The 26,222-nt window shown below is 36.5% G+C and overlaps 1 protein-coding gene across 1 annotated transcript; it reads left to right on the forward strand.

Moving 5' to 3' along the window:
* The first annotated feature begins 17,667 nt into the window (after window positions 1–17,667).
* LOC136216611 (transcription repressor OFP12-like) lies at window positions 17,668–18,871 on the forward strand. Its single transcript, XM_066003165.1, has one exon. It carries the CDS (start codon window positions 17,853–17,855, stop codon window positions 18,513–18,515), a length of 663 nt encoding a protein of 220 aa, XP_065859237.1. The 5' UTR covers window positions 17,668–17,852; the 3' UTR covers window positions 18,516–18,871.
* The last annotated feature ends 7,351 nt before the right edge of the window (window positions 18,872–26,222 follow it).

Below are 26,222 nucleotides of genomic sequence, written 5' to 3' on the forward strand. Positions count from 1 at the left end.
ATCATAGAATGCACCAAGAAGTCCGACATAGCATTGAGGAGAAAAATAGTCGGGTCAAAACCAAGGTGGATGAACACCGAAAGGATGTACAGTTTGAGGTTGGGGATGAGGTGATGGTGTACTTGGGAAAAGCACGACTTATGATGCCCCAAGTAGCAAGTTGAGGCCGAGGAAGTACGGTCCCTACCGAATCACGAAGAAAATTAGTGCCAACGCGTACCAACTAACCCTTCCCAATTGGCTTGGGAAAATGTCTTCTTCTTTTAAAGTGCAGGCTTTGAGCTTGTGGAAGCTGGAGGGATCGTTGCCAACTAAGGTATCCGAGACGGATTCTGACTCTTTCAAAGAAGGGGAGAATGATAAGGGCATCCTTCCTCTAAGCCCGAACCCGGAACTACGAGACAGAACATGGGAGAATCCACTGAAGGAAGGCGAGAGCAAAGACAACAAACAGAGCACGCGGGGCATACCTAACAAGACGCGAAGCGTGGCGAGTCCCATTTCCGAAGGAGTGTCCAGGAACTCAGGGACGCGGGGCATCCCATCAAGTGCGCGGAGCGTAGAAGCGACAGATAGAGCGAAGAAAGCCCAGGAGGTCAACCACGCGGGGCGTACCACCATCGACGCCACACGTACCTCCCACCACTCCGAGTCTCTAGGTCCAGGGGGTTAAGGACGCGGGCGTGATACCTATGGACGCCACGCGTATCGCCACCTTTTCGAGTCTCCCAAGATCAGTAGGTCAAGTACGCGGGGCGTGGAACCTGGAGCGCGGGGCGTACTCTGCGGGAAGGATACTTCTCCTCCAAGTTCTTACCAATAGGGGACCATTACTGATGGTGTTTATTTACTATTTTGCCATCAACCCCTTATTACTAAACTGCCATGGACTCTTTCCCTTCCTATTCTACCCTTATACACATGTTTTGCCCAAAACCCTATTCATGGGCTTTTAGTTTTTTCTCTTCTTATTTGGGAGAGTATTTAAACTCTCTTCTTTGTAATGTTTAGCAACTTTTTGATGAATTAAACTAAGGAGCCTCCATTGGAGCTTGGATTTTCCATCCTTGGGTTTACTCAACCTTCTAGTTTGAGCTAGAGAAGATTGCACTCTTTGTTGGTTTACAATTAAAACCTTCAGTCGATTTCAATCTACGTCAGTTGGTATCAGAGCCGAGTCATTTTCCTTCTTGGAGACTTCTTCTCGGAAATGGTTCAACCACGTATCACAAACGAAGCCACCGGATCCACGGAACAAAGAGTTGAGGCGTTAGAAGGCAACACGAAGCATCTAACGGAGTCTTTAAGAACGTTCGAGGAAAGGTATGACACGAGTACCCGAGAGATTCTTCTTGCCCTTGAAGAACTGAAGATTGGACACCACAACACTCAAGCTCTTCTAACCGGAGAACCCCACCGGCGGTAAGAAGAGCACCCCCGACTTCAACTTGAGCGACAACCCACTCCACCTCCTAGGAGGAATCATGCACCACAACTACCAATGGGCCCTAGGGTTCAAGAGGTAAGACGAAACAATCCCGTAGTCATTAGAAATGTGGATAGTGATAGTGATGGGGATTTATTTGATGACTATGATATGCCTATGATTGCTAGAAACATGGGGATTAGGATGAATGATGATGTTTTGAATGATAGGCATAGGAATGACATGCATGTGAATGATGTTGTTGGTCCCGCGCATGTGCATGCCGGGAATATAAATATTGTGCATGATAATGTTGTAGGTGATTATGAGAGGGAGAATGTCAGTTTGAATGATCCGTATGGGGGTCAAGGTAATGAAAGAGGGGGATATGAGAGAGAGCCGAATTTGAGAAGGGCATATGGAGGTAATTTTGAGCGGGATGATGCTTTCAAGTTAAAAGTGGATTTACCGTCGTTCGGGGGAGAACTCGACATAGAGGGTTTCCTTGATTGGTTGTTAGAGGTGGAACGATTCTTTGACTATGCAGGAATATCGGAGGATCGGAAAGTCCGTTTAGTAGCTTACCGATTGAAAGGGGGAGCTTCGGTTTGGTGGGATAATATGAAGGAAGGGAGAAGAAGAGGAGGAAGGGAGCCGATTAGATCTTGGCTTAGGATGAAATCGATGTTGCGGGAGAGGTTTCTACCACCCGACTACGAACAATACATTTACAATACATTTTAGTCTTTTCTCTTCTTATTTGGGAGAGTATTTAAACTCTCTTCTTTGTAATGTTTAGCAACTTTTTGATGAATTAAACTAAGGAGCCTCCATTGGAGCTTGGATTTTCAATCCTTGGGTTTACTCAGCCTTCTAGTTTGAGCTACAGAAGATTGCAATCTTTGTTGGTTTACGATTAAAACCCCCAGTCGATTTCAATCTACATCAATTTGGTTGTCTAATGTTGGAAGATTTATCCCTTGTTTGATTGTTGCTTAGTTTGTGTTGTTTTCTTTTCTTTATATAAATAAAAGTCATTTTAACTTTAATTTTCTGATTAAAAATGTGGAGCAAATATTGGGTTCTAATCTAAAATTTAGTAATCCAATTTCGCCGTTAATAAACACAATTAGAAACTGAGTTGGCGGAAAATTAAAGACCGATTTGTGATCAGACTCTAAAATACGTACTACCAATTTCGGATTAACCCTTTGTTTGGGGGTAATTTTTAAAAAAATTACCCATTTGGATCTAGTTGGAAAATTTTTCCCTAAAAGAGGCTGTTTCCCAACCAGGGTTAGTAATATATATATATTTTTTAAAATTAATTATTCATTACGGCGCCTTTAGTGCAATAATGAGCAAGAATCTTTGGATTCCTGTCAATTAGTGTGGACAGTGGCGTGAGATTCCTCTCAATTAGTGTGGGCATTGGCTTCACGCCACTGCCCACACAAATATAAAAAAAATTATTTATATTTTCTAAAAATAAAATAAAATTTATTGTTTTATAAAAATAAAATTATATATAAATCATACTGATGTTATCAATTTTAACCACACACTATCGTAAATTTGAAAAGACTTGTTTGACTGTTATTTAACTATATCAGACCTTCTAAACTAGTTTGTCGATAAATTGAAACAATTTCATATATTTTTTTAACTATATTAATAATACAGTAAAATATTTTTGACAGTTTCAAAAAACTTGTCTAAAATATTTTACTGTGTTTATAGTTACAAAAAAAAAAAAATATCAAACTGTTTCAATTTATCGACAAATTGGTTTAGAAGGTCTGATGTGGTTAAATAACAGTCAAACAAATCTTTTTAAATTTTCGGTAGCGTATAGTTAAAATTTATATTACTAGGAAACGTTAGTGTTAAATTTAGACAATTTTAAAAAATGTGATTAATTTATATATAGCAGGTTTAGTTTTTCGAAATTGACTAAAATATTTGAGTGTGTTATTAATATAATTACAAAAAATATATGAAACTGCTTCAGTTTACCGACAAACTGATTTAAAAGGTCTGATGTGGCTAAATAACAGTCAAACAAGTTTTTTCAAATATTCTGTAATATATGATTAAAATTGATCTTGCGTGGAAACGTTGATGTTAAATTTGCACAATTTCATACGTTAGGGCTAATTCTGCACTTCGTTTGAAATGTTAAGGTTAAATATTTAGTGCATTAATAACACATAAAAATATTTTAGACAATTTCAAAAAAATTGTGATTAATTTATATGTAGCAGGTTTAGTTTTTTGAAACTATCTAAAATATTTTACTGTGTTATTAATATAGTTACAAAACAAATATATGAAACTGCTTCAATTTATCGACAGACTGGTTAAGAAGATCCGACGTAGCTAAATAACAGTCAAACAAGTATTTTCAAATTTTCGGTAGTGTACGGTTAAAATTGATCCTATTTAAAAATTATACAAATTAAATCAACATTAGTATAATTTTTATATAATTTTATATTATAAAATAATAAATTAAAACTTTTTTATATTTATTCTATAAATTTTATTTTTATTAAATGATAAATTGAATTTTTTTTATATATTTGTGAACCACTACCCACAGTAATTGACAGGAATCCAATGATTCCTGTCAAATGCTCATTACGGCGTCATTGGCATCGTAATGAGTAATTAATTTTTAAAAAAATACATATTATTAACTCTGGTTGGAAAACAGTTCCTCTCAGGAAATTTTTTTCCAACCAGGTCTAATGGAATAATTTTTTTTTATAAAAATTACCCTAAACAAAGGATTAATCCACCAATTTCTTTGCAGTGAATGGATTTTTTTTATACAAATAATTTTTCATGCCGTGTTTGTAACTAACCTAGCTAAGATTTGACTTGATACCAACATAATCTAATCTGCTGACACTAATTGCCACCAAACGGGAATATTGTGGTGTTTGTTATCTTTGCATCTTGGGCGTATTTAAAAGGCTCTGGAGGTTGAATATCCACTGGTTGTTGAAAAATAATAAAAAATTATATAAAAATTGTTGGAGGAGTTCTAAATTTTTTATATTGAAACACTAAAAAAAATATTAATTTCACATTTATAAATCCCGATAATTGTTTCGAACCAAAAGCAGGACAACTATTGGGTGTATTTTCAAAATATGGCAACAACATAATACCATGTCATATCACAAATCTGGTTTTGAGACAAAGGTGACAGATAAGTTCCAGTCGAAATTGGGCTTAGATTCCCAAAAGGGTGGGTTCCAAATCTGGCCTACCACTGCTACAACATCAAACCATCTACACTATCAATTATTTTATTATCTCATTTGCCTCTAAACAATATTCTGATTAATCTAATTAAATTTTATTTTCCAAATCAGGATAACAAAAGCAACAAAATAAAACACTTAAAACAAGTGGGTAATCTTAGGAGGAAGTGGTCATATGATATAATACCGGTTTGGTTTGGTATTGTTGTGGGAATAAAACATACTGTAAAAAAAGTGTCGTGGAATTTTTTTGATAAGTATTCAGTAAATATACAATCCAAAAAAAAAAAAATTGATATAAGTTTTATTTACATTTTATTGATAGAGCTTCAGAGTTTTTAAGAAAATCAGTCGAAAATTTGTTTTTAGGGTTTGAGAAAGATATGTGAAACACACTAACAAACTGACAATTGTTATTTGACCAAAAAAAAAATACTAACATAACGTTATTCATTTTATTTACGTTTAAAATTTTCATTTTTAAGAGTAAAAAATATTTTTTTTATACATGTGATGTGAATTTAAGAAAACTCTAAAACCCGTAAAAAAATACAATTTGTGGGAATCAACAACAAGCTTATTGCCAGACTCCAAAAATACAATGCAACCATAGTAAACAAGTCAGGGCATCAACAACAAACTTGTTGCCAGACTCCAAGAATGAGTTTGGAGCCACTTCAACAACTTGATCAGAATGAGGGGATCTGACAATGAGTGAAACAGTTTTGCTTGATTGAGAAGCCAATAAAAAGATTAACCGAGACATTTGTCGGCACCAATGTGATCAGAACCAGACTCGACTTCAAACCGGATTTATAACTAGATCACGTGTTATTTGCTCGGACCTGATGACGTCATAAATAAATAAATAATATATATATTAAATATATATAATTAATTTAAAATTATATATATCCAAAACAAATTATAAACAACTTTTGGTTTGTTATTTTTTTTATTATCAAATTGAGACTTAAATAGGGGCGGAGACAGGGGTGGGCCCGGGGGGGCCGGACCCCTCCGGCCACCGGAACTACCATGGTAACGAATAGTTTCGGCCCCCCAAAATATTAGTATATATAGATTTTATGTAGTAATATTTCATTATTTAAAGATAGATGAGATGGTTAAAAACACTTGCTTCTTTTCAAAAGGTCCTAGGTTCAATTCCTCCAAACCTTAATTTATTTTAGAAATTGTTTATTTATTTAAATTTTATTTTTTAATAATTATAAAACTACGTTACCATTATTAATTTATTTATTTTCATAACACTTTTGAACTCATTTTTATTTTGTCTTTTCCATTAAAAAAATTAATTTCTTATTTTTGAGACTCAAACAACTTAATTTCTAAATTAAATTATAAAATTTTAAAGCTAAAAATAAAAAAATGTAAAAATGTTATAATTTTTTAGAAACTAGTATTGAACTAATAAAAAAATTAAATACATCTCATTACGTGTTAGGCTTGTCCAAAATTCAAAATTGCAATATTTTGGACCTAATCCAAATTTCTAATTTTTTTTGGCCTGTTAGGCCTCTCTAGATTCAAATTTTTAATTTTTTTTTTGCCGTTAGGCCTCTATAAATCCTAATTTTTAATTTTTTTGGTCTATACGGCTCCATAAATCCAAATTTCTAATTTTTTTTTGGCCTCTTAGGCCTCCTTAAATCAATTTTTTTTACATGTTCAACCCTTCCTAAATCCAATTTTTTTACATGTTAGAACTATTAAACGAAATCTAGCTTAATTTTGAGAAATTGTACATTAATACTTAAAATTGGTTATTGACCATTCAAATGATAACACGTACGCATATATACAAAAAAAAATTAAGCAAGTTCGATTTAGCAAAAAAAAAAAAAAAAATTCCCGAACGCACGTGTAAAATCCCCCCCCCCCTCCCCCCAACCAAGTAATCCTGTATTCGCCACTGCTTAAATATATAACGGATAAATACAGTTTAGAATAAATTGAAATATGTCAACATATTCTATGTCATGAGATCTTTTTAACGGTATATTATAAATTCTAAATGGAACCACTTGAAATGGTTTGGAAAAAGATAAAATAAAATTAATCATTCTCATCCTACAAAGGAAAGAAATGGAAATCTTAACTAATTTATAAACAAATGACTTTTACAAGCCCTTAACTAATTACTAGGGGAAAGACTCCCCGCAGGAGTGCACTCGAAGTACCATCGGGTAAGAAATGCACCGCACGACACGAATGTCACACTAAAGTGAGGCCTCTTAGACCAGCCTACTTTTACTAAAATCATTTATAAACAATTTTTTTGTGATAATTTTTTTTTAATAAATTAGCAAAAAACCCGGGGTTGCACCGGTTCCCGGTTTGACTACCGGACACCTGTTCAACAAATCGGTGCAGCTCGACTGGACTCTTTTTCAGTTTCTGGTTGAACCGACCGGTCCGGTCCAGGCCGAACTTGCTAACATTAGGTGGCATCAATATGTTTTTCTAAATAACATCGGTAAATAATAAAAAAATAAAATAAAACATGATAATGAGAGGGCAGAAAATAATTTATGAATTGTTGTTTAGCCTGAACATGAACAAGGACTGAACATGGCTTTGGTTTTAGTGGTTAACGGAATGAATCAATGTAAACCGTATAATCCAATCTAAATAAACTGAAGAAGAAGAGTATATTATGATATGTGGGAAACCATATATTTTGTCAACAAATAAAATAAATAATAGGAGGACCAAACCAATAATAACAAATAAGTGTAGGGTCCTTTAAAATTAACGTATTCAAGCATAGCATTGCATGCATTGCAGTTCCATGATTGAAGGAAGTACATATTTTAATTAATATATTTTACATGAGTAATTTTTTGCAGAAGAGGAAAAGAAAGGGAGGACAATGTAATATATATGTCTGAAAAGACTCGTGATGACAAGCATAACTGCCTAAAGCATAAGCTAGTTTTGTTGTTGGATATGTAACAAACTTTCATATGCGACAACCATAATAAGTGAAGCTCATAAGTCAAAACCTTAAGTTATTACCCCCACACTGCATTGCCACATCCAGGACCGATCCTGAGATTTGAGAGGCCAGGGGCGAATTACCAAATGGAACCCTAATAGATAAGTTGAAATAAAAAAAAAAATAAGTAGAAAAGTAAATTGTATAAAAGAAGATTACTTAAAAATGACACTTTTTCTTGATTCATTTAACAAAATATCTAATAAAAACATTTTATATTGCTTTAAGTACCTAATTTCTTATACAAAATGACGTCTATGAGCATTTCTATATGCAAATTTTTTAAATTTAATAAATTATGAAATAGTTCTAATAGATTTTATGCTCTTTACAACATAAAACATGATAACAGAAAAATGAAAAAACAAATTTGAAAATCACATCATTTAACGAGCTTTAGCGTCTAAGTTCTTGAAATTGGAAGATTTTGATACGTTTTTCCCAAATTTCCTTTGAAGACCGAGTAAACCAGAATCTGATAGAGTTTCTCAAAGACAACAAAAAAGACTATTAGTAATTAGAAGTTTCACAGTGAGATGATTAGAAAACAAAATTGATTATATAGCTAATGAATTGAAAATGAACTGAGGATGTAAGATAATATTACTGTTTAATATTCTTTGAGATTGAGTGTGATTAAAAAATGGAGAGATAAATTATAAATTTTTGTTGGGATTAATAGGTGGGAAAGATAATTATAGAAATACTTTGAGATAAATTAGGGAATTGATGCCAAAAGTTTTTATTAGGAAATTTGGAAAGAATCTCAGATAAATTAGAAAATTTAGAAAAACTATTTAATAACTGATGCCAACGTTTTTAAATGTATAATGTTTTTTTTAATTTAATCTGATGCCAACATTTTTTATTTGGAAAGACTAATTTGGAAAGAATCTAATGCCAACATTTTTAATCAACTATAATTTTTGTTTTTTTGAATTTAATCAAGTATAATTTAATAGGTACTAATACATTACTATAATTGGGGCCCCTCTCATCCTTGGGCCCTAGGCAGGCGCCCCTCCTGCCTAGGCTCAGGGACGGGCCTGGCCACATCTGAACTATCTTCCTCTTCCTCTAACTATAACATTCTTGCTTCTTTACTTCACCATTTCTTTGATTTGCCTTATGGGGTATTAGTTTCGGTAATTCATAAATATGTACTTGTCAATCTTTATTCCTTATAATATATAGAACCTGTTTGTTTTTGACATGATATATATTAATGTAATCCTTGATTACATAGGTGAAAACATATATCACTCAAAGATCTAGTAGTCTTCTTCAAATATTAGATTCAACACTATTTCAATGAACCCATAGGACAATGATTGGCCTAATCATGGCTAGAGACTCTCAAGCCAATTCTAACCTTAAAAGCAATGGTTAGATAACACTGCATAAGTCAAAGATTACATTTTATTGGATTATGTCACTTGGCTCAAATTGAATTTATGAAAAAGTTCATAAAGTTTTGTCTTCAAAGAGTTATAGAAGAGTAAAAGACATTCCATATTATTTGGAAATCATTTTATGTGATATTTATAAAGAAGGTCGTTACATGCTTGGATTTGCCCCCAAAAAGTACCCCACTTTTGTGAAAGCATGTGGATCTATTTGATATTGGGCCACCACACACACATGCCGCCGTTCATATTCGTGTGGTGTGGACTTTATATTTTTTATTGAAAAAATAATAATATTTTTTTTATTATTTTAACTAATTAATTAATTTTAGAATTAATATTTAAATTAATTAATTTTTGGAATTGTTTAATTAAATATATTTTTTATCTTTCGCAAGCGTCTATTTTGATTGGGTCTTTCAAAACCATTCTTTCCACTTTCCTCATTTTTCTTCCACCTTCTCCATCAAATCAGAACATAATATCTCTATTTTTATTTTATAAATACCTGTTGTGATTTTCATTTTTTAGACACAACGGAATACTTTCTATTTTCTGCAATTCGAAACTGAGCAATAATTCGAGTGTAGATGTTTTATTTTGGAAGCTACCGAAATTCACAGTGCTTGCAGTTTCCGACAATTATGCGAACGTCTTAAAGAGAATGACATTATCCGCAACACATCTCATTATTGTGTTAGGTAAAAATTTGTGTTTTCCCTATTCCTACTACAACACATTTTGAGGGAGTGAGACTTTCTATATAACAAATAATCTTTAAAGAGACGAGATGATGATGGTATCAAATTGGCTGAATATGTGAAAACAATTAGTGGATAAAAGTCGGGTCAAAGGGGTGACATGTCGAGAGGGGAGGAGATGACAATCTGTGTGAAAAAGAGAGCCCACACAACGTGTCAAAAACCGACACATCGTGTGGATCCAAAATGAAAGATTCTACTTCTTCTTTTTTTAATCCACAAGTCGTATGGCTAATCCCACACGTCGTGTGGACTTTCAAGTTGCCAGAACCAAAAACTTGTTGTTTCTAAAACTAATCGCACATGTCATGTGGCTATTCCCACATGTGTGTGAACTTTTAAAAGTGCGCTTGCGAATCAACATCGTCTCTTCCCCAACTACCTTCTAATTATAACTTTGCCACTACTTATTTACAACTCTTATCGTCAGCTTATTACAAGCTTACCACCCCTTTATCTTTATTTCATTTTAGCCCTTAACTTAAGTTATGATAATTTATTATTATGGACTTTCTTGTATTTTCTTTATTAGGATTTAGTGGGTATTTAAACCTCATTTTACTAACCTTTAAGCAATCTTTCTAAATCAAATACAAATTTCTCTTTGAGAGTTTTAGGGTTCATCCTTTTTATCAAGGTGGTTTTCTACTTCCTAAAAGTTTTAGCTTGTGAATTTGGGGGTTTCACGACTCCTTCAAGTTTAGCTTGAGAATATCTTTAATAGTTTCACAAATTCATTCTGCATCACATATATTTCTTTGATAGTCAGAATCCCCCTCCATTGCCACATCTAACGATGTTGCATCCGCTGCCAGATTAGTAGTAAGGAGTGAAGTAGATCCTTTACCAACATCTATGCACTACGATTTATAGGAATCTGCATAGGTTTGGACATAATTGTCTTCCCTGGACTCCCCCACTAATAAAATGATTCTTTATAGATTGCATATTTAGTACCGAAAGAGGAACCCGACTAGGACCTGTCTGACCACCCCATCTGCCCCACCCGACTCCTTGAGCCAATGTGACCCAACATTTTCCCCTCCACGTCTGGTAGAAACTCATAACCATTCCCGCTGGATATTTTGAGAATCCGTCTTAAAAGTGAGCTCGTAGAATTATTCTGAATGCCCTAACAGACCACAAATATAGCAAAAGGTGGCTAGCCTTTCATACCAGAATTGAATGTAGCCCCCTTCTATTGGCGATTTCCTAATTTTCTTACAGCGCTTCAATGGCTTTCGGACATCCACCAATACTCGTAGATGCATATATTGCATCCTACCTCCTACATTGTTATTATTGTCGTATTCAATAAAGTTGCCAATAAAATTACCGATTTGTTTCCCCACCTCTTCCGACATAAAGCCGATTGGAAGATCCAAAACCTGGACCCAGAAAGGTGCATGTGTCAATGGAATCTCCCTCACTGCTTTCCTTGTCGGCCACTCGTCCCAAACTAGGAGATGGTTATCGAAAGACCATGCACCCCTCACCACAATCCTATCATGATTGGCTGAATGAAAAAAATTGAAGCCAAATAGGTTCAAATCGACCTCCGTAATAGCAATTCCCCTCCCCAATCGCCAGAGGTCTTCCAACTTATTTCTCATCGTAGGAAAATTAACAGGCTGATTGGACAAGAACTTACCGACCTTACATAACGGACTCCGCCATTCCTCAGCCGTAGAGAGATCCCCCAGAAAGTCAAGGTCATCGTGTTCCCCCTCCCCAATCGCATGATCCTTCATTGTCTCCTCCATTCGATTGTTGCAGGAGATATTCGCCGCTGATGAACGATTGAGAGCGCCGAAATCACTTAACGGAAAAGAAACAGCCCCCTGACTGTGAGGAAGAGAGCGTTGCCACACGATTTACAGTAACCTAATTACTCTTACAAGGAGAGACTGACTACTCATACTGAGAGCATCTCTCATGCAAGCACCATTTAAAGTTGCCAACATTTAACACATTATATCAAAATATATTATTTTATTTTCTATCTCATCCACATTTACTTTGGCAACTTAAAAAAAATGTCACATGCTAAGAACCTCTAAAAGTTGCCACTATGGTCACACAAATCATTATTTTATATATAATTTATTTTAATAGTAAATTTTGTCATACAATTCCACTAATAGTAGGCAACTAAATCATTTTTTTATATTAAAAAAAAAAGTAAGGGTGCAAAAACTGGATAACATTGTCATAATCATTTAAGCAATTATTAAAAAAAAAAAAGCAATTTTTGTTACTCCAATACAAAACACTCTTTCAAACACCGTCCATGTGAAAAATACTGATAATCAAAGACCCTTCCAAACACCTTATATTGGAAATGCTCTGAAAGAAAATACACGAAATGATCGGATGAGGTTTTACTTTTCCATCCAATAAGTTAATCATGATAAACATATACTTTTTAAAACTAAATTTAACATTCACGACTAATTTGTTTTAAATTAAGAGGTTAATGTCTATAATTTGAATAGATTAAGAACTCAGTGTGTCTATTAATTCAAAGACCATAAAGTTTATTTGTCAAAAGAAAAACATGTCGACTCGACTGACGACCCAAATAAGGGCATGTGCCCAACATAAAATTTTAAATTTTAAATATTTAATGTTTTCTTTTCTGTGTTATGGAAATATATGCATATAAATAGAGAATTAATATTATTTATTAATATAGTAGTATGTATATACATATGCAGTAGGAAGCTTTAGAAGTACTGTTGTTGGTCTTATTTTGTAGTGGTCTTTGTCTGCTTCTTTAACAGTTTTTGTACCTATCCCTTTCTTCCCTTTTTTTCGTGTACCAATTAATTCCTTCTTCTGTGTTTTCCAAACCTCCATATAAATTTATAATTATTAGCTGAGAGTATATTTAACCTCCCACTACAAAACACTGCAATCATGAGTCTAATAGATAATATACATGTATAATTCCAAGTCTTATTAGGTAATTATCTATTCACGAGCAACTCGTTTATTTTATTCACAGGATTTTTTCACAAGTGTAGTGTTTCGTTAATTATGTTCATGAACTTTGCTTGTAAACAGCTTGTTAATTATGTTCGTAAGTAAGCTCAAAAGCAAAACTCGTGAACAAATAAACAAGTTGCACATGAACTGTTCGTTTATTTCTCATTTATTCTGTTCGGGAACGAGTTCGCCTAATAGTAAGTGAAATAATAATATCATGTTTCACAAATGTAATAATATCAAGTTTAGATGTTTAATACTTAACGAATATAAATGTTTTAATTTATCAATGATCTCAAAACCTTTAAACTTGACAAAATCCTAAGTTTGTCCCACCATCACTAAAAAAATATTATTATTAAAAAAATAATTAAATCGAGCTTGTTCATGGAAATTGTATTCAAGCTTATTTATGAGGTTGTTCACGAACTTATAACCGAGCCTACTCGTAAACTTTCGAGCCGAGCTTAGTCCTGCTCAATTTCGACTCGTATATGAGTCAAGCCTAAAAATTATGCTCAATCTCGGATAATTTATAAATCAAGCCAAACATAGTCGAAATTTTATCGAGCCTAACGATGATAAGTCGCTCATGAGTAGTTTGGCTCATTTACAACCCTAGAAATAACTCTTTCTCTCATAACATGGTAGTCAATAGTCCTTTAGTGAAACACAACGTTTTGTGATATATGTGGAGCTGAGGGCGAATGAGTAATGGCAATATCTTTTATACGCTTTAGTATTCATTGGAGCTCACATGATACTGAGGCCATGGCTCTGTATTCTGCCTCAAATGAAGATCTAGAGACTTTACTTTGTTTGTTTGCTCTCTAACAAATTAAAGTCTTCCTAAGAAAACTACATAACTAGTTATTGATCTTTTTGATTTTGTGCATGATGTTCAATTTAAATCTGAGAATGCTTGAATAAGCATTTTGTTGTATCTTGGAAAGAACACAGCAAGGCCATATCATCTTTTGAGGGGCCTGAGTATTTTATAAGCTCTAGGCAGATCTTATGTAGTTGGATTGCTAAGATGTTATAAAAAGATTCTTAAAAATGTAAGAGATCTCAAGCCTTGTGTGTTTAACATATATGAGTTTCCTAATAAGCTTTCTGTAAGAGGAAATATCATATAAGGTTGTGGTTAGAGAATAAGGTTTATAGTAAGGAACTGTTAGTTTGGCAGCAAGTTTCCAACTAAGAAGCCCATTCTCATTGACAAGTGTTAGTATGCATTTCGCTGTGAATTCTTTTTTAAGATCTAGGAAATTCAAAACCCAAAAAATAGTGTAATGGACCAAGGTCGTTAATGATGAATAAGCATATAAGTAGTCTTTAATATGTGTGATACTATATTTCTATAAGGATAACATCATCTATGCAGATAAAAAAAAAAAAAAAAAGTTGTAAATATATTACCTCAGTTTTCAATCGAGGTCCTCGTCTCCCTCATTTGTTCTTCCGAATCAGGAACGCAACCGGGTTTTCAATGTTTAAAGGTAGATGAGATGGTTAAAGATGCTTACTTCTATTTGAGAGATCCTATGTTTAACTCCTTTTAACCTCATTTTCTTTTAAAAAGTTTTTATTTATTTTAATTTTATTTTTCAATGATTATAAAAACATGTTACCATTATTAATTAATTTAAAATGGACTCTTTATTTTTATTTGGGTATTTAATTTATTAGTACCTATATTTTGACAAAACACACTGTTTATTCCCTGTATTTTCAAAAACACATGGTAAGGCCCCTAACCTTTTTTCTCAGTGAACTGTTTAGTCCTTCCGTTTGTTTGTTAGATTTTTTTACCGTTTATGACTTTGGAAATGACTAAATTACCCTTTACTATTTACCTTCAAACTTCAGAATAGGAAATCCAATTTAGAAGAAGAAGCTATTTGTATGGAGAACAAGAAAAAGAACAGACCCAATGCTTACGAATTTGAACGATTAAGAAGAAAATCAAGAAGAATAACACTCAAAATTGATTTCAGATGCATTGAAGTTTAAAGGAAATGAAAATAAAGGAAAAGAAGAACACAAATCCAAATTGACTAACAGAATCTTCATGAGAGTCTAACGGCATGGACTAAACAGTTCACCGAGAAAAACGTTAGGGTACCGTGTGTTTTTGAAAATACAGGGACTAAACAGTGTGTTTTGTCAAAATATAGGGGCTAATAAATTAATTACCCTTTTTATTTTGATAACACTTTTGAATTCATTTGTAATATGTCTTTACCATTAAAAAAAATAAACATATTTAATATTCATTTATATTATGTCTTTACCATTAAAAAAAAAAAGTAAACATGTTTAATTTTCTATTAGTTCAATGCTAGTTTCTAAAAAAATGATAACATTTTTACAGTTTTAATGCGTTGGAGGCTAAAAAAAATTTTGCCCAGCCTTAACGGGCTGGACTTTGAAAATTTACCGTCAACCGCACAGTTAATTTCGATTTTTTTGACGTTTTGAATTTTTTTTACTGATATGTTTGAGCCCCGGGTCATCCGGGGTCCTGGTTCCGCCACTGTTCCAAATGCTTTTACTTTCAGTTATGAGCCCACTTTGCTCTCGTAGTATCTCCGTCATCTCGTTTTTGGAGTCTTCTATCTTCTTGTCCACCACTTCCATGGTTTCCTGAGATAGCCTTGGTCGAACCATCGCCAAAAAGAAGTCGGTTAAAAAAATGATTTGGCTCTAATACCCATTGATACGAATTTATGACAATATGATTGATTTTGATCTTAAATCAACAAAGAGATTCTTTACTTGCTAAACTAGGAGTGAATCCCAAAGATAATATGTATAAAACCTTGTTCTTCAAAGAGAATCTTGTATTTTTTTTATTAATGAAAAGATAGTTCATGCTTATAAAAGTTGGGGTTTAAATACTTTCCTAATTTAAATATGAAAGACTACAAAGCCCTTACTAGGGTTACATTTCTTAACGAAAAGAGATAAGGGCAAGGTGGGGTGAAAGGGCTAAGTGTTAGAATAGTAAATAAGTCTTAATGGCAAAACAATAATAATGTTGAAAACATGAATCTGACTGATTGGTATCCTTGGTGAGGAAGTAATCCCACACGGCGTGTGGCTAACAACTCAGGTCTTTCTTCGATCGCCAATGATAACCTTTAATGGCCCATTCTTATAGTTCACACGACGTGTGAATGAAAGCCACACGTCGTGTGAATTTCCACAGAAACTCCAGGAGCTCAACAACCTATCCACACGCTGTGAGGCCCCCTTTAACACGCCGTCTAGATCCGTCTTCCACTCTTCCTTCACTCAGCACCCGACTCACACGACGTGTGGCTGATGTTACACGTCGTGTAAAGTACTCTTGCATCTTGCCTTGGATCCTTGATAAAGATGTCCGCATCACTCTAGGTCTTTCATATCAAATGAAAAATTGTTCATACATATTTTGTTATATGTATTAAAGTATTGTGTGTGTATATCTTGATAAAAAAAAAGAAGGTAATAAAACAATTATAATTTAATACACATACCAAAATATGTATTGGAAATGAAAAACTTTTAATATTTTCTTCTTACTCTCACCAAGTTTACATGAGGATACTTCTCAAAATACTCTTGTGGTTTGACCGATTGGCAGATAAGTGTTTATGATTTTATTTTTTATTTTTTTTTTACAAAAAGAGAATTGAGGTTTTCGCTCATTTGCAAAATCAATAGCTTTTATATTGGCGTTAATGATCTCAAATAAAAAAAATCAAGAATTAAATTTGCTTAGTACCACATTTACCATTAAACCGTATATTTTATTTTTCAAAATCATTATTTTTGGAATTTTCTTTCTCTAAACATTAACTTTCTCTCTTAATCAAACAATAGTTAAATTACCCCAAAACTAAATTGTGGAAGAACTAAAGCTATTTATAATATAATCAATTCTTGAAAATTTTTATTTCGAAGTTATCGACAGTCAAATTAATAGTATCAATCTAAGGTCCCGTTTGGTACGCCGTAATGAGCGTCGTAATGGAATGCCCATTACGATGGAGACTCATTACTATGTTTGGATGGATCATATTGGTTTTGTCGTAATGGAATCACAAATACATCACTCAAGTTTTCTTTACAAATTTGTGTAATGAACATTACATAAATAATAGTCATGAATCATCTTTACGATAACTCTTGCATTTTTATTATTAATACTTATTATGCACAATTCTTATTAAACGATAAAACAAAAAACTAGAAAAATATAAAAAAAAACGTGAAAACTCAAAAACTCGAAAACACGAAAACACGAAAAACGAAAAACTCGAAAAACGTGACAAAATATTGTCCGCCATGATTTTTTTTTGTTTGTTTTTCGTCTTTTTAATTGCATTTTTTTTTCACGTTTTTCGTGTTTTCTGTTTTTCGCGTTTTTCTCATTTTTCATGTTTTTTAATGATTTTAATTGTATAAATAAAATTTTATGATTACATTTTAACTAAGCAAATATAAGTATTGTAACGGTAATTAAGTTTTCATCATTTTTTTAGTTTGTCAACCAAACATAGTAATGGAATCACTATTCTATTCCATTACATTACAAGGTTGAAGTTTGATTACATTACATTGCATTACGTCATACCAACGGACCCTAAAAGTTTTGGTTTTGCAAATGCGCGACAAATTCAATCATCTTTTTGCAACAGAAAAAAACCAAATACACTCGTATACAAATCAGTCCACTACAATATTTTTAGAATTATGCTTTTACATAATGCAGTTAAAGAAACAAAGCAAAAGATAAAAGAAATATAATATAGGCTACAAAATCATAGAGAAAAGCAAATAAATAATCCATAAAAAAGGGTTAAAATTTCCCTTCAGAGCGTGACAACCAAATAAATACCCAACCATTCCACCTTTCTTTCCTTTTCATCTTTCATACAACTAACTCAAATTATACGTTCCTCTCTTCCTCTTTTTCTCTATCAAAATATGTCAATAATCTTCTGGAAAAACCTTCTCAAATGCTTACCTTCCTCCGCCGCCACACCATCTCCACATCCCTTCATCTCAGAACATGACCACCGCCGTTTACTTCCACCACCGCTTAACACCACCGCCGACGCATCAATTATCACCAAGAATTTCAACTCCTCCATGTACGATCTTTCCTCAGCTTCCACTTCTAAATCCCTAAGTACTCCCTCTACTTACTCCTTCTCTTCCTCAGATTCCGACTCCGATTCCAATTCTCCGCCTGATCTCGCCGCCATTATCGCTTCACAACGGTTTTTCTTCACCTCTCCTGGCCGCTCCAACTCCATCATTGAGCCACTCGAAGCAGCCCCTGAGTCGTCGCCGTCGTCGCTCGACGGAGGAATCGCAGTTAAAAAGTACTCGCCGGATCCTTACGCCGATTTTAAAGATTCGATGCAGGAAATGATCGAAGCGAGAAACATAAAAGACGTGAGAAGTAATTGGGGTTACTTACACGAATTACTGTGTTGTTATCTTAATCTGAACCCGAAACACACTCATAAGATTATAATCAGTGCTTTTTCTGATATAATCGTTTGTCTATTATCTTCATCGGAATCCGACGCCGTAAAGAAGAACGGAGGTGACAGCCGGAGGCTTAATGTTTCACGGTGGTAGTTGTTTGTTTGTTTGTTTGGGGTGAGAAAGAGAAAAGGGGTAAATTAAAGTGTGTACGGTGAAAAGTGATGTTTAGAAGGAAGAAGACAAAGGTAAAAATTGCTAAATCGGAAAAAACAAGAAAAGCGTGGGATGAGTTAATATCTCGATGCATGCTTTTCTTTTTGTTGATAAAGAGAGACCAAAGGACCCAATGCATGTGTGTGTGGGTTTTTGTTTATTAATTTTTTTTCTCTTCTTATTTTTATTTTGGATTGGAATGAATTGACAACTAAATTATTGCCTAATTAGGTAGATAAAGGAGTATTAGTGATAGAATGACATATGATCCTTCAATAATAATGTTTGATTATCAATTTGTTGGGTCCCTTACACTAACCATTATATGTATATTAATATTAATATATGGATTAAAGACCAAAAAAAAAAATATTAATATATGGATTTGTTAAAAAAAACATTGGGTAAATAATTTATTAGTCTCTAGATTACTGTTTAGTCATTCTATTTTGAAAAACACATTATAAGGTCCTTAACTTTTGCCAATATTAACCATTTGATTCTTTTGTCTAGTTTTTTTAGACTTGTAATTGAACATATCTTAGCTTTTTCGGACAACCACAGTACAATACAAGTTGACCATGTTACTCTGTTATTTTATATATGTCTGTTTATACTAAAATATAACGGTTACAAATCTAAAAAAATTAGACAAAAGGATCAAATGGTTAATATTGGCAAAAACTAGTGACCTTATAATGTGTTTTTCAAAATAGGAAGATTAAACAGTGTATTAGGTAAAAATTAGAGGACTAATAAATTATTTACCAAAAACATATTAATATATGGATAATTTCCAAATTTGTCTCTAACCTTTTTAAAAAAAAACTAAAGAGATACTTCTAATGTAAGAATTACACTAAAAGAAAATATGAGAATTGAAGCAATGCGGTTATTTCCTTCAAGAATCTAATTAAGATGGAATAAGGTCACATTCGGTGTGCAATATCAGCCACACGTTGTGTGAGACAAGTGCTAAGTGAAGAAGGTTGGAAGAGGAATCCACACGGCGTGTCAAATGAGCCACACGACGTGTGGATATGCTAAAAAACTCTTGGAATTTTCGAAGAAATTCACACGATGTATGACTTTCCTTCACACATCATGTGACTGGGTGAAGTGGGGCATTGAAGAAACATAGTCAAGCAATGGAAGCAGCCAAAGATAATGGTCACACGGTGTGACACGCTATGTGGGATGACTTTCTCATCAAGGAGACCAAGCGGCCATATTCTTGTTTTGCACCTTATTACTGTTTTGTCATTCTGATATTACTGTTTTGCTATTAAGGTTTATTTACCATTCTAACACTTAGCTACTTCACCCTACTTTACCTCTATTCTTTTTTTATGAAATCTAACTCTAGTAAGAGCTAAGTCTTTTGTATTTTAACTAGGGGAGATATTTAAACCCTAGCTTTTTGTAAGGGTAATCTTTTTTTTTCAATCAAAATAAATACTCTCTTGAAAAGCAAGGTTTCTACCTTTTATTTAGGATTCATTTCTTGTTAAAGATAGTAAAAAAAAAAACATTTTTTTTATTTAGATAAAAATCAACTCAATTGGTAAATGTTGTAAGGGTTTTGTATATAATTCATTGATAAGAGAAAACAATAAATAAAGAATACAAGAAGTATTCTAAAGCTATACAATATTTTGGTAATAAACTTAACAAAACCGTATGTTTTAGATGTTTTATGTTTATCAAATTCCTATAATTATGAAACCCATATGAGATACCATTTTTATATTTCTTTTTGGACTCCAAACAAAATCTGTTTCTTTTTTTTTTCTTTTTTTTTTCTTTTTTGCAGAGAAAATGGAGTATTATTAATCTGTTTCTAGTATAATATATATATATATATATAGTAATCTGGGATGCGAACACAGTGATCCTGGCATTCGATGATGATGTCTGGCTTACTGATGGCTCGTCCCTGCGCCGGGAAGGGTCCCTGCGGATACTCCGACGAGCAAGACAATTAGTGGTTCAAGCATGTCTATTCATCAATTGTGTAAGAGATAGAAAGAGTTACCCGTCCCTCGTTTCCAATATGAGCTGTGTATTTATAGAGGGTGCTTGGGACTTGGGCCCTTCTGCTTCTTGGGCCCTCTTGGGCCTTCAGGCCCATGATTCATATCCCGAATCAAGTAGTCCCCGCCATCGAAGAGTTAAGTCGAGTATTTAATGAGAGAAGATACGGAACTACGTCTGTTCCTCGCCCGGATAAATGGTGGACGATCGCAAGGAGGGCTCTTCGGATTAATCTAGAAAAAACCTTTGGGATTACTGCATGCGTTTCTTATTTATAGCGCCGCATTGATTACGCCTGTAATTAAATCCCTCGTGCGCCGTAAGAATTTATTGCAAAAATGAGCTGTGCCGGCGCCTTTTACCCCCCCAGCTATAAATACCAGAAAAAGTGAGATAAAATTTCTTTACTTCATTCTTCAAACTTCTTTGAGAAAAAGTTCTGTTTGCTTTCGTTTCCTGTGGGCTGTTTTTCTTCTGTGATCGTGTCGGCCTCCCCTCATTCGTCCGTGCACTGAGTATTCGGCGGTTACCCGATAACTGTTGCTCTTCGGGAGATTCCTTGCGCCAGAGTTTGTCATAACTTTTGCTAAGGTTAGTTGTATAATCCCTTGGCCTTGGTTTTTGCGTTTTTCTTTGGTTTATTTCGACTTTTCTGGGGAGGGGTATTATGTCAAAGGGTTCTTCACGGGGAGCCCTAAGCAGACTGCCGCCGGTTGCCCCTGGTGACTTCACGCTTCGAGATTCTTCGCGGACGCGAACGGTATCGCGAAAAAGGCGAGCTGAAAAGGATAGTGGAAATAGCGCAGTGGCCGGTGCGACGAAGAAAAGGAAGAAATCCGTTGTTCGCCCGCTGCCTACAGTCGATCGTCCTGTCGGAGGCGTTGCTGCCGGCGTTCTAGAGGTGGTAGTGGTTGTGCCGGAGGGTCTGATTACTGCGGAGCGGCCCCTTGCCGCGATTTACGAGGAAATACGCGAGAGGGTGTGGCCTCGATCTCTTGGGACTTCCGGTATCGAGAGTAAGCGTTTTGAGAGAGCCGAGCGTCCTAAGAGGCCGTAATCCCTTTCGGTCGAAGATGCCTATAGTATAATCGTCTCAGCAGACCTGCCAGCGATATCTGTGGTGTACCGACTCGGGGAACCCTACGAATTGGTAGCTTTGGGCGAAGAAAATAGAGCCCATTCTGCGTGTGGCGCAAATGAGCTCATCGTTTACGAAGAGCAATTAGAATCGGGGATGCGGTTGCCGCTCCTGCCCTTTTTCGTAGAGGTGCTGAAGGAATATGATCTGTGCCCTGGGCAAATACATCCGAACGGCTGGAGAATGATGGTCGCCTTCTATTCCCTGTGTCGATCTGTCGGATATCGGGCAACAGGTCTAGTCTTTCGTGAGTTTTTTAAGCCGAGCAAGGGGCAGCGATCTCAACATGTCACGTTCTCACACCAGAAGTTCAAAGTGATAGGTGGTTTGAAAGCTAAATTATCCAAATACCGTCACCGCTACTTCTTGGTGAGGAAGCTTGATGGGGACTTTCCTTTTCTGGTCGTATGGAACGATGACCCCATGGACTCCAGTCGATGGCTGAAACCCCGCCCGAAGCTTCCTTTCGAGGAGAATTTGGTGACGTATTTGAAAGGTCTTCCGTCGGACAAGGATCATAAGCAGGATGTAGATGAGTTAGTCCGTCATTTTCTGGCCGCTGGTTACTACATTTGGAATAAATGGCGGATGGCCCAACTTAGAGGGTGGTCGGCTGCGGATTTTGAGAAATGGAAACGGGGATATAACTTCAAAGCTGGAGAACTGGCGGAATTGGAGGCGATCTCCGTGAATGTTGCCGTTGTAGGTGAGGGGCTGGGATTTTATTTTGCCTTGTGAATTATGTCGCATGTAATATGTTATTGGTTATTCGAAAGGTCTTATGCTTTCCCCCTCTTGTATGTGCAGGTCCAGGAGATCCCCGCGTTAGCATGGACTTTGACCCTAATGAATTCAGTGTTGGTCTGGAGACCGCTGATGAGGCGTTCGGAGGAGCTTCAGGTTCATTGGCTTCGTTTTCCTCGCTCGAGGATGCGAACCAAGTGGTGCAAAGCATGGGAGGGGTTATCGACGTGCGAGAAGATGTTGATGGAGTAGTTGATGTCCCACAAGGCAAGCCCGTGAATGATCCAGCTGCCAAGGAGCCTGAGGGCGATATGGGGATGATCGTCCTTGAAGAAGAAATAGGTGGGAGTCTGACTCATGGGGTGCTTGCTCGGAAGCGAAAAAGGGATATGGGGAAAGCTATTGATGAGTATGTGGCCGGAGAAGAGCCTGCTGGGGAAAATGTAGCTGGGGCCAGCGAGGGTACCAAGAAACCCTGTTCTGATAGAGGGACCGAGCTGTCCGCTGACGTGCCGGATCGAGTAGGGGATCATCCGAAAATGGTTAAGAGGATGGAAATGAAAATCTCCAAGTTCAGGGATTATGTTATGAACTTGTCAGTGCACTCGGATATGATGACTTCCGATCTGGCTCGCGCGATGGCCCGTGTTGCCAGGGTCCCCGGGGAGCATCAGCGGATGGAGGGGCCTTCAAAAATGAACCTGGGCCTGGAGACCTTATCGGCCCTTGGTGTGGTGGGTTCTCCTACTCGCACTGTTAGCCTTGTTTTTTTTTTTATGATCTTCGTCTTCTAACTTTTGTTCCTTTATGCAGTCTATCCAGAATGCAACCCGGGTTTTTGACATGTGCGTTAACGACGAACAAGTTTTTCGTGATATGGAAGATGGTTTGCGGAGATCTGTCGGCGATCTCGAGGAAGCGAATACGAACTTGGTGGCTGCGCGGGAGCTTCTGGATCGTCGCGCGGCTGAGATTACCGTTTTGTCCGAGAAGCTGAAAGTGGAGACGGCCGGTCGAGTGGAGCTTTCTCAAAGGTTGAAACAAGATGTCGAGGAGATTTGTGCGTACAGGGTGTTGCTCAGGATGGCAGTCGGGTGGACTCGTCGAGTAGCGGAGACTTTGAAGGAGAAAACGGGACGGGTGGCAGTGCTGGCCGAGGAGAACGACTCTCTTAGGAAACAACTGGAAGCTGCACGCAAAGAGGCTGCTGATCTTCGTTCTCTCGCTGGCCAGCGCGAGGAGAAACTCATAAAGCTGGATCGCATGATGCTGATCACCGCTGCTCATTCCGCAGGTTACAACGTTCCCCTGGAGGTGATTTTTGCTTGTCATGTATATGACAAAGCTGCCCAGGCGAAGGCTGTTGAATTTTGTGGTCGTTTCAAGAAGCAGTAGGCAGTCTGTACTTTGTCCATTCTGTTTTCAAAGATGTAATGATGATTCGTACAATCTGAATCTTTTTTGTGATATTGTATTGCTCTAATTATGTCCTGCATGTTGATTTGATTGTAGCTCATTGTGATGTCTTTCATGTCTTTTATCCGTTGCGCTATAAATAGGAAACGGATTTTTCGTTGTGAACTTGCAATTCGTCTTTCATTCCTTCCTTTCCTTCTTTAGCTAATTTTCTCAGGGAAATGTCGCTTCGGGATGTCGTTGATCCAGCCTGAGTGTTGGAGGTGCAAAAGGCAATATCGGCGATGCCACATCCCTATGTTTATTGTCCCCCGGCTGAGGAGAACGATCTGGAGAGGAAGGCGAGGTATTCGTCCCCTGTTTGGATGAACCGGGACTGGGCCTCTCAAAGGAGGAAAGTGGAGAGTGAGAATTCCGTTCCTTATACCGGATCTGTCACCGATTCCTGTGAGGTTGTGTCAGCGCGCTTTCTACAATAGAAAAGAAAATATGGTCTCATGAGGGCATCGGGTATCTCCACCCCGATGAAACTGTCGCTCCGGTGCTCAATCCGCATCCTTCCTGGATAAAAAGGCTTTTAGCCGATGAGATGGAAAAGGTGATAAATTTGCCCCATGAGATGGAGTACCGTCGGGTAGGGCGTCATGCCTCGCCAACGCGTCCATATGGACCGACGTTCGTCGATCCCATCAAACCTCGAAGTGTGGTCTTCTTGGAGTTTGCGAGGCAGGGTAGCCTTGGTCCCATTCCTGCTAACCCTAACCATCGTGTGACCCATGTGGGCAAAGCCTGTTTGTATCATAGGCAAAACGGCCATAATCCCGATGAGTGCGTGGACTGGAGAGCGATGCATCAAGATTTGATGGATGAGGAGGCTATCCCGAACCCTGATCGTCCTCAATCTATCTGAATGTGTTAGTTTTGCTTATCCGTTTGCTGTAGCCATGGGAATGTTTGTAATAGCTTTTTGTAGCAGGAGTGACCTTGTTTGTAGTTTGGTATCGTCGTTGACCTTGTATTTTGCGAGCTTATTTTAATCTATGCGCTTTTTATGTGAGATGACTTGAAATTTGTGGAGAGTCTCGAATGATAACATTTGGATGTTATACTCAGATGCTCGAGGAGTTTTATACAAATCGTTCACAATGTGGGATTGTGAGATGACGTATTAGGCGTTCGACATGTTCGAAGAGCCTGACGTTAACATTTGAATGTTTGTTTGGCGGAGAACGCGATAGGGTTCTGCTCGCTCAAAATTGTTAACAAAATGAAAGTTAGACGATGTAGGAGGCGTTCGATATGATCGAAGAGCCGTAAGTTTAGCATTTGAATGCTTGGTTGGCGGAGAACGCGATAGGGTTCTGCTCGCCCAAAATCGTTAACCAAATGATAGTTAGATGATGTAGGAGGCGTTCGATATGATCGAAGAGCCTTAAGTTTAGCATTTGAATGCTTGGTTGGCGGAGAACGCGGTAGGGTTCTGCTCGCCTAAAATCGTTAACCAAATGATAGTTAGACGATGTAGGAGGTTCGATATGATCGAAGAGCCGTAAGTTTAGCATTTGAATGCTTGGTTGGTGGAGAACGCGATAGGGTTCTGCTTGCCTAAAATCGTTAACAAAATGATAGTTAGACGAAGTAGGAGGCGTTCGATATGATCGAAGAGCTGTAAGTTTAGCATTCGAATGCTTGGCCGGCGGAGAACGCGATAGGGTTCTGCTCGCCCAAAATCGTTAACCAAATGATAGTTAGATGATGTAGGAGGTGTTCGATATGATCGAAGAGCCGTAAGTTTAGCATTTGAATGCTTGGCTGGCGGAGAACACGATAGGGTTCTGCTCGCCCAAAATCGTTAACCAAATGATAGTTAGACGATGTAGGAGGCGTTCGATATGATCGAAGAGCCGTAAGTTTAGCATTTGAATGCTTGGTTGGCGGAGAACGCGATAGGGTTCTGCTCGCCCAAAATCGTTAACCAAATGATAGTTGATGTAACCAAAACATTATGAATCGTGATTCGTGTACAAGTCATTGATAATATTTCTTTAACGTTTGGATATTCCAACTATTGTCGTAAACCAATCCGTCTAAAGAGGCAATTTTGTAAGCTCCATTGTGGAGGACAGTGTCAATTTTGTACGGACCCTCTCATGATTGGCCGAGCTTTCCTTGAGCTAAAGGGGATTGCGCAGCCACGTCATCTCTGAGCACAAGGTCTCCGACCTGAAAAGTGCGGGGACGAACTCTTCTATCGTGATAGCGCGCGACGTTCTGCTTATGGGCCGTGATATGCAACAAAGCATTAAGGCGCTCTT

This window comes from Euphorbia lathyris, chromosome 2 (assembly GCF_963576675.1).
Source record: "Euphorbia lathyris chromosome 2, ddEupLath1.1, whole genome shotgun sequence".
Taxonomy (NCBI): domain Eukaryota; kingdom Viridiplantae; phylum Streptophyta; class Magnoliopsida; order Malpighiales; family Euphorbiaceae; genus Euphorbia; species Euphorbia lathyris.

Bases quoted from the DNA above. Each gene is read 5' to 3' on its own strand.
- LOC136216611 (XM_066003165.1), top strand. From the start codon at position 17,853: ATGTCAATAATCTTCTGGAAAAACCTTCTCAAATGCTTACCTTCCTCC.